Source organism: Oratosquilla oratoria, chromosome 4, assembly GCF_046742065.1.
Source record: "Oratosquilla oratoria isolate Oo_2021 chromosome 4, ASM4674206v1, whole genome shotgun sequence".
NCBI classification, from domain to species: Eukaryota; Metazoa; Arthropoda; class Malacostraca; order Stomatopoda; family Squillidae; genus Oratosquilla; species Oratosquilla oratoria.
The window spans coordinates 81086696-81096919 of record NC_134780.1 but is presented as its reverse complement, the minus strand read 5'-3'; the positions used below and the strand labels follow the sequence as shown (position 1 = coordinate 81096919).

Genomic DNA, 10224 nt, shown 5'->3' with positions numbered 1-10224 from the left:
GGTATATCTATGTCTTGCTGGTGGGTGCAAGCCTTGGCTTGCGACCCTCCTTTATGAGGTTGAAGAAGACTTATTTTAAACAGATTTACTTATATATCTATTTGCACATTTATTTAAAAATTATATTAACTTCATCTTGACTTTGGGTCTCGCCACTGTGGGCAAAACAAAACTTTGTGAAATAAAGAAAGGTGTAAGGGGCAGATTTTATTACGGGCTTATTTTACAATGGGGTACAGTGATTACATTAGTAAAGCATCCTGACAGAGACCTTTTGGTCCACAGTGATATCGAATGAAAAAAAAATGAAGTAAGCAAGTAAACAATATAATATGCACTACAGAGTATATTGCTTAAATGTTTACATAACTGAGTATTGAATATTTGAAAAGCACTAATATACATGACATCCTCTTCAAGTATAGCGTGGAGGAGGAAGAGAAGACATCTTATTGTTGGGCTGATCTTGTGTGTCCTCAAGTCTTAGGGTTTTCTGGGAACCTCCTGAGGGTGAATCCCACCTCATTGCCTCACGACGACCTCGATCCAGTGGCGGTGGGGTATGATGCTCGTGTAGAGGGTCACTTGTTCGTTGATATCAGAGGCCACTGGACCGATGCCCAATAAGTAGAAACGGCCGCCGTCTTCCACGTTGCGGAACAGGAGGGCAGAGAATCGAAGCTGGAGAAGATCGAAATGAGGAAATGAGTCGAGCGACCAGAATCGAACCCAAATCGTTACTTATATGGCATGACTTTACACTAGGAATTTATATGTTTATATGTAGTGGTACCACCTTGGATTACTTACTTTGCTGTCCCGAGATTGGTCCCCACCCTTAGGGCCTGTAGAGTCTGACAGTATTTGGAAAAACGTGTTTGTGTGTGTGTGTTTTTCTGTGTCTGTGTGTGTATGTATGCCCGAGGCCACAGTATTACCAGTTTGTACCATATCAACTGTGGAGCTCTTATCCGGGGTGTAATAGCTGTCGGTAACGAGGTCAGCGCATGATAGAAGACACTGGTGAATCAAACACACACGCACGCACACACACACATACACACGCACATGCACACACACACACACACACACACACACACACACACACACACACACACACACACACACACACACACAGTCCAAGCGTTAAATTCTTACCGTTTTGAAATTAGCCACGACCCCTAGGTGATTCTTGGAGATCAGTTCGATGCTCTTGACCTGCTCACGAGGGTACTTGGCATTGTAATCCTTAAGGAACTTGTAGAAGACGACTGGACCGTACGAATTGAAAGTTCCAAAAAACTTTTCCAAACCACCTGTGGAAGAAAACACACCGCGTCAAGACAGGCATTATTCGAGAGTGTAGCTAGGTCCCATGTTCTTGTACCCATGCAAGTAAGTATTGTCCTCTGGGATTGAAATTCTCTCTTTATTACCATTTTCGGCAGCAAAACCGTAGACTGTGGCGTTTTGGATCCGCCCCTCGGGGTTGATCGTCGCAAACAGACCAGGAAGACATGCTGGCTGCACTTTTTCTGGAAAATAAAAAAGGGGATTCACTCATTAAGATATTTAGTTGTAAAACTTGCGAACTTTTTGTGTATGCATATGCTTACATACACACATACTTATATATGTTCAGGCATACATACATATTCACCTGTAAGTTAAATACAGTGCGCGCTCGCACACACACACACACACACACACACACACACACACACACACACACACACACACACACACACACACACACACACACACACACACACACACACACACACACACACACACATACACAAACAAATACGAATGTATATGGATTGATAAGCTCCGCCTGTGTGACTCGAACCCTTTCATGAGTCCCAGCGGCTGAGGTTATCAATCCATTTGTCGTAACGACACATAAGAAACATATAATGTATGTGTTTGTGTGTGTGTGTGTGTGTGTGTGTAGTTGGCATAGTTTCCAGTGAGAACATGTATTTTGAAAGAAGTGAAAATATCGTGTGTACAGGAAATTTGGATTACCTGAGAAGGTTATAGGTATCTTCAAGGTGGCCACAGCTATGTTACTTCCAGTGAGAAGGTCATCGGGGCTCTCCGCTGTAGGAAGTGTGCTTATTCCCAGCAGTTCAATGACTTTGACTTCATCTCCCACGGGTGCCAACACAGCGTCGCTGGAGGTATAGTGTGCACATTAATACCCTTTCCCCGAGCCGGTTGAATCGTTGCCATCAGCCGATGACCAAGATGCAGAAACAGGCGTTAGTTTGTATTAATCTGAACTGAGTCTAGATCTAACGAGGAGTTGACTGCAAGAAATAAGAAAGTTGGGGAAGTTCTTTTGATACATAGCATGAATGTCCTCTTGTCCTCATCACCTTGGTCATGGTTTGGCCATTTCCAATGTTGCAGTGACAGAACATCAGTGCTTCTCAGTTTGTAACGAAGCTGAATGTAGAAAAAGTAAACATGCAAACAGCCAAAAAAAAAAAAAAAAAAAATGGCTGTAAACAAACACTTAGGCAGCCAAAAGAAATAAGTAAGAAACAAGCAATTCACAAAGATTAGAGCATTTCGCGTAGGTATTTTGGTCGTGTGTTTTGCTACATTGCCTGTGACCCTGGCAGTAGGCGGAGGACAGAGAGGAACTTTGTCCACAGGGATCTAAAATGGGGGGACTACAAATGGTGTTGGATGGATGTGGGGTAGGTGAAGGGCTGTTATATACCTTGGGTAGTCCACCTCACTTTTAAGGGAGAGAGGGCGTTTTGGCATATGTGTATATGCAATGTGTGAATGTTGAGGCATTCTGACAAGTTAAGAAAGATGGAAAAGAGGACACGGGTCAAAATCCGAGTTTATGACTGACCAGTTTTGTTTTGAGCATCTGCAGAGGCTCTGGAGAAGCTGAAAGCGAAACCGGCGAGGGATAAACTCGTGTCCTCATTTTCCACCTTTCTCAAGTATGCATGCATGCATGTATGTTTTCTCCTAGCCGGAGCATCCACGAGTTGACATGAATTAGAGAAGGATACTCACACTTTATTGGCGAGGAGACAGAAAGGAGAGGCGACGACGTGGCGACTGGAGATGATGACTCCTACGCAGTGGACACTGAAGTCTTTGCCTCTGCCTTTGCCCATGGGGATCACCCATGGAGCGTTGTCCTCCTTTCCGCCACTGTTCTCATACCTCGGGTTCTGCCGGAAGCACACATAAGTAGTCAACAAGAACTTGACTTATGCATAAGAGATAAGGCTCCAGTCACCACGTGAGAAGTCGACAAAACCTTGACTTATTTGTGAGCATGAAACACGAGGCTGCAGTTATCCTAAAGTCTTGGTCATACTCTAGCATAGATATTTGTCACAGTAGTATTAATTACAATGATAATGAAATCCTTGACATCATTTCCGATAATGCAGTTGACACATTCGGTTGCTCTTTGGTTTCAGTAGTTCTTTTCATTCGTATGTCGTCATATACAATAGGGCTATGATGGTAATCCCATGACCAAAATATTTCTTTAACTTCTGTGGTCGGATGAGCTCACAAAAGCTATCGCAAGTGCGCGTCGTACAACCCAACATCCCACAACTCTATCGGAATCTTTCTTGAACTTACTACAATCACTTCAATACTATGTTTTTCCTGAGTTGGCAAATATGCACATTTCTTGTCCTGAATGCCTCATGCCGGATTGCCTGACCAGAGCAAGTGTGAGTAGCACCGTTGCACTGCAATTGTATATAAAATGTTGGAGCGCTGTTCAGGTAGTTAGAGACAAGGTGTACTCGTATGGGTCTGAAAAGTGCATTTTCGCTAAGCTATATATATGAAAATAAGCATAGGATCTACATCTAATGGCAGACTTGACTTACCCTTCCGCAGTCTTTGGGCAGAGAAGTCAATAGCGGCAGACTAGAAGCCTGTTTTCCAGCATCAGTCGCAAGTTCGAACTGTGACTTGGAATACATCTGATCGTTAATGTGGTGGGTTTTGTCTTCATTCCCGTTGAGATCCTGCCAAGCCGCGGACACGTCCTTCTCTTGATTCGTATCTAATGTAGGCAGCAAAACCTCCATGTCTGGGTTGACTAATTGGACAGTAGAGGGTCCTGGAATTGCGGACAGCTGGGTTTTAGTTTCAGATCTATGAATAGGACGAGGAGGGCAGGGAACGAAAGTGGAATGAAGAGGGAGCACATGCAATGGACACAGCAATGATCGGAACACTCGTACAAGTCTTTGCTGTCCTAGAAGTGTAATTTTGCTCGGAGGTCATTAATATTTCCCAAATTTTCGTACGATTTATAGGCCACAATAAACCCTTGTTAACCGCTACATTCTGCATATGGTGTAATTTTGTAGATGATTGTACCATGTGACCGTCAATGTGTTAAGATGAAGTCTCCACTGTATTGTTATCATATCAAACCTCTCGCCACGAGAATTTCCTAAGCAAAATAAAATTATGTCTGTATAAATATCATTTATATATATATATATATATATATCACAACAAAGATATGTCGTAGCACATATGTAAAATAATACTGATGACCCACTTTCGGAGAAGAATAAGCGAAGATATAGAGATCTGTATATTTCGATCACTTACTGTGATCCTCTTCGGCAGATATAAGATACAAAGTACAGAACAATGTGTATTTATAGTAAAGCAGTGAGGTAGCATGAGGGGACGAGGCTCAGGTCAACACGCCCGGCACGCATGCTCGCATCTTGGTGGCTCAGGTCACATGACCGACGTTGCATGGGCCTTGGTGATTTTTGTCCACCGTTAATGTTGATGGTAACATTTTATTTATGGCAAAGGAAGAAATACAGTCTGGTGACCATTGACCATGGGAAATGTTATAATTTGGGAAATTATTTATTAAGGAGGATTCTACTATTTTTCTTCTGAAACTACATTTGGATTTATAAATTATTTCAGCATCATCCCAATTTATTCGGTGGTTTTTATTGGCGACGTGCTGAAATACTGCGGAATTTTCCTGTCCGTATTTGACAGAGTTCTTGTGCTCCTTAACCCTGGTATTGAGATCTCGACCCGTCTGTCCCCAATATACATCATTGCAATCTAAACAAGGTAATTTATAAACTCCAGGAGTTGTATTACTCTTGGATCTATGATGTATATTGACAACTTTACTGAACAAATTATTAGGATAATGGAAGATAAAATTTACCTTTTCCTTTGGTAACATGTGAGACAATTCATGGATTGATTTGTTAAAAGGCAATTTTATGCTTCTATTATCCCAATGATGATTCATGGCGGAATGGGAATCTGTTTTGTGAAAACTAATTTTGGCCTTGCTGAGAGCTTTTTGTAAAAACCACGGCGGGTATCCTAATTTTGTTAGTTGATTTTTCACTGAATTTAGTTCCAAATCTAAGTATTGGGAGCTACAAATTCTCAAAGCCCGTAAGAATAGGCCTGAAGCTACACTATATTTTATTTTGTCAGGATGGTGGCTAAAGAAATGTAGGTAGCTCCCTGTGTGGGTGGGCTTCCTATAAACTGTGAAGGACAGTGACTCCGCATTTCTTATTATTAAGATATCTAGAAAAGGTAATTTGTGATCTAATTCCCATTCCACCTTGAATTTAATATTGTTCGTTAGGTGATTGAGCTGGTTGTGAAATTCTTGGAATGATCCCCATTCATCATCCCAAACCGTAAAGATATCATCTACATATCTATGCCAAAACATGGCGGGTGGTTTAATTTTCGGTAATAGCACTGATTCAAAATATTCCATATATAAGTTGGCTAGAACTGGCGAGAGATTAGAGCCCATGGAACATCCGAATTTCTGTTTATAATAAAGATCTTTGAATGAAAAAACATTGGTGTTGACGCAAAGTTGTGTTAAATTTAATATTTTATCTAGTGGCAGTGGTAGCTGGTTCTGGTATGGTTGTAATTTTACTTTCAAAAACTCTAAGACTACCGTTACATCAATTTGGGTGAATAGCGAAACTACATCTAGACTTAGTAATTTTCTACTACTAGGTAGGTTGTGACTTTTGATCTTTCTTATGAAGTCTTCTGAGTGTTTTATGTGAGACTCTGAGAAACAACCTACATACGGTGATAGTATTTGTGTGAGCCATTTTGAGGTCTTATGTGTACAAGAATTCCTATTTGATATGATGGGTCTGAGGGGAATGCCGTCTTTGTGCAATTTTGGAAGACCGTAAAAGTTGGGCAACTGGGGATTAATGACTTTCAGTTTTTGGAACGTGTCTTTGCCTAAGATTTTGATGGCATGTTTGTTAAATTCTGAAGCAGTGCTTTTTAGAGGATTTTTTGATAGTTGTTCTTATGTGTTTTTATCTTGTAATAGATCATGAACTTTGTTTTCATATTCTAAGTTATTAAGAATAACTAATTTCCCTCCCTTATCTGCCCTGGATATGATGACATCCTTACGATTTGTGAGATTTTCTACAGCCAGTTTGTATCGCTTTGGTAATCCACAGTCATTTTTAAAACAATCCAAAATACCATGCGTGAGAATACCTTTTAAACAATGTAGGTCTTTATCATAATTATTTGAAGCCAAGAACTTGTCAAATTCTACGGTGGGTACATAGCACAATTGACTTCTAGTCCTAACACTTCTAGTTCATGGCGAGAGAGAGTGATGTCAGATAGATTTACCACATTTTCAGTCAATGAAATCTTGGACCACACACTGTTGTTACATAACCTAATTAGTTTCTTATTAAGAATTTCTAAATGTTTATCACTAACATGGGAGGCTTTGCTAATAGCTGCTCTAGAAAGTAAATTGTAAGTATACTCATTGACAAGTTCTTGGCTTCAAATAATTATGATAAAGACCTACATTGTTTAAAAGGTATTCTCACGCATGGTATTTTGGATTGTTTTAAAAATGACTGTGGATTACCAAAGCGATACAAACTGGCTGTAGAAAATCTCACAAATCGTAAGGATGTCATCATATCCAGGGCAGATAAGGGAGGGAAATTAGTTATTCTTAATAACTTAGAATATGAAAACAAAGTTCATGATCTATTACAAGATAAAAACACATAGGAACAACTATCAAAAAATCCTCTAAAAAGCACTGCTTCAGAATTTAACAAACATGCCATCAAAATCTTAGGCAAAGACACGTTCCAAAAACTGAAAGTCATTAATCCCCAGTTGCCCAACTTTTACGGTCTTCCAAAATTGCACAAAGACGGCATTCCCCTCAGACCCATCATATCAAATAGGAATTCTTGTACACATAAGACCTCAAAATGGCTCACACAAATACTATCACCGTATGTAGGTTGTTTCTCAGAGTCTCACATAAAACACTCAGAAGACTTCATAAGAAAGATCAAAAGTCACAACCTACCTAGTAGTAGAAAATTACTAAGTCTAGATGTAGTTTCGCTATTCACCCAAATTGATGTAACGGTAGTCTTAGAGTTTTTGAAAGTAAAATTACAACCATACCAGAACCAGCTACCACTGCCACTAGATAAAATATTAAATTTAACACAACTTTGCGTCAACACCAATGTTTTTTCATTCAAAGATCTTTATTATAAACAGAAATTCGGATGTTCCATGGGCTCTAATCTCTCGCCAGTTCTAGCCAACTTATATATGGAATATTTTGAATCAGTGCTATTACCGAAAATTAAACCACCCGCCATGTTTTGGCATAGATATGTAGATGATATCTTTACGGTTTGGGATGATGAATGGGGATCATTCCAAGAATTTCACAACCAGCTCAATCACCTAACGAACAATATTAAATTCAAGGTGGAATGGGAATTAGATCACAAATTACCTTTTCTAGATATCTTAATAATAAGAAATGCGGAGTCACTGTCCTTCACAGTTTATAGGAAGCCCACCCACACAGGGAGCTACCTACATTTCTTTAGCCACCATCCTGACAAAATAAAATATAGTGTAGCTTCAGGCCTATTCTTACGGGCTTTGAGAATTTGTAGCTCCCAATACTTAGATTTGGAACTAAATTCAGTGAAAAATCAACTAACAAAATTAGGATACCCGCCGTGGTTTTTACAAAAAGCTCTCAGCAAGGCCAAAATTAGTTTTCACAAAACAGATTCCCATTCCGCCATGAATCATCATTGGGATAATAGAAGCATAAAATTGCCTTTTAACAAATCAATCCATGAATTGTCTCACATGTTACCAAAGGAAAAGGTAAATTTTATCTTCCATTATCCTAATAATTTGTTCAGTAAAGTTGTCAATATACATCACAGATCCAAGAGTAATACAACTCCTGGAGTTTATAAATTACCTTGTTTAGATTGCAATGATGTATATTGGGGACAGACGGGTCGAGATCTCAATACCAGGGTTAAGGAGCACAAGAACTCTGTTAAATACGGACAGGAAAATTCCGCAGTATTTCAGCACGTCGCCAATAAAAACCACCGAATAAATTGGGATGATGCTGAAATAATTTATAAATCCAAATGTAGTTTCAGAAGAAAAATAGTAGAATCCTCCTTAATAAATAATTTCCCAAATTATAACATTTCCCATGGTCAATGGTCACCAGACTGTATTTCTTCTTTTGCCATAAATAAAATGTTACCATCAACATTAACGGTGGACAAAAATCACCAAGGCCCATGCAACGCCGGTCATGTGACCTGAGCCACCAAGATGCGAGCATGCGTGCCGGGCGTGTTGACCTGAGCCTCGTCCCCTCATGCTACCTCACTTCTTTACTATAAATACACATTGTTCTGTACTTTGTAACTTATATCTGCCGAAGAGGATCACAGTAAGTGATCGAAATATACAGATCTCTATATCTTCGCTTATTCTTCTCCGAAAGTGGGTCATCAGTATTATATATATATATATATATATATATATATATATATATATATATTATATATATATATATATATGTGTGTGTGTGTGTATGTGTGTGTGTGTGTGTGTGTGTGTAAGTGTATCTTAGTGTCGTTTGGCAACAGGCAATTATATCCCGTAATGTGTGGAGTTCTCCCTACCTGCATAAGCGAGGGCTACGAGAAGCAGGGCCAGGAACATGGAGCGCGCTTCCATCGTGATCAGCTTCTGCAAAAGAGGAACCTTCTTTAAGACCCAAAAGAACCAGAAACGTCAAAGGGGATCGTCACAGATACAAAGATATCAAGATCTTAAGAATTCTGTGGTCTGTTGGGAGCAGAAGTACCTGAGGTACTCCAGCGTTTGGGTGTTCACGTACTTTGCAGAAGTCGTTCCGGGTGTGGAGGCAGTTGGTGTCTGAGCCTCACGAGGTAAGGCTCAGGTATATAGGCAGGGCACGAGCGTTCCCAAGTTCTTCGTTCGTTTGTCAAAGCGCAAAGTTTACCTGAAGGGTCGCGTCGCTTCGTTCGGTCGATTCACGGGAATTATTGTTTTCGCAGAATCATGAGTTCATTTGTTCGTTTCTTGACTGCAGCTTTTCATGATTTTTGTTGTTATTATTAACGTCATTATCATTAATGTTATTAGATATTAATATTATTTTGTTGTTGTTGTTATATTATTGTTATTATTATTATTATAGTTATCATTATTATTATTATTATTATTATTATTATTATTATTATTATTATTATTATTATTATAATTATTATTTTGTTGTCGTTATTACTGATAGTATTATTTTTATTATTGTTGTCATTATTATTATTATTATTATTATTATTATTATTATTTTTATTATTATTATTATTATTGTTGTTGTTGTTGTTGTTGTTGTTGTTGTCATTATTATTATCATTATTATCATTATTATTATTATTATTGTTATTATTATTATTATTATTATTATTATTATTATTATTGTTATTATTATTATTGTAATTATTATCATTATTTTTGTTGTTATTATTTTTAGTATTATTGTTGTTATTATCATTAATATTACTATTACTATTGTTATTATTACTATTAATTTACTCGTGTAATTTATGATTATAATTACTGCTATTCATAGCACCGCTATCATTGCAATTCCTAATAATGCTGATAATGTTAGGAGTGACGTCATTAATTACAGAACCCTACGAACACAATCTTGATTCACCTCCTCTTCCTCTCTTAATTTCTTTCCTAAACATCTTTTTATTTTACTTTCAAGATTTTCTGTCATACTCTTATCCCATTTTACATCTTCTCTCC

General features: G+C 38.4%; 1 protein-coding gene across 1 annotated transcript; it reads right to left on the bottom strand.

Moving 5' to 3' along the window:
• Window positions 1-282: 282 nt before the first annotated feature.
• On the bottom strand, window positions 283-9319 carry LOC143024370 (uncharacterized). The gene is made up of 8 exons (XM_076183165.1): window positions 9251-9319; window positions 9066-9132; window positions 3888-4123; window positions 3046-3206; window positions 2032-2180; window positions 1437-1535; window positions 1159-1316; window positions 283-681 (listed from the first exon to the last, which is right to left on the bottom strand). Exons 2-8 carry the CDS (start codon window positions 9118-9120, stop codon window positions 523-525), a joined length of 1017 nt encoding a protein of 338 aa, XP_076039280.1. The 5' UTR covers window positions 9121-9132; window positions 9251-9319; the 3' UTR covers window positions 283-522.
• Window positions 9320-10224: the final 905 nt, after the last annotated feature.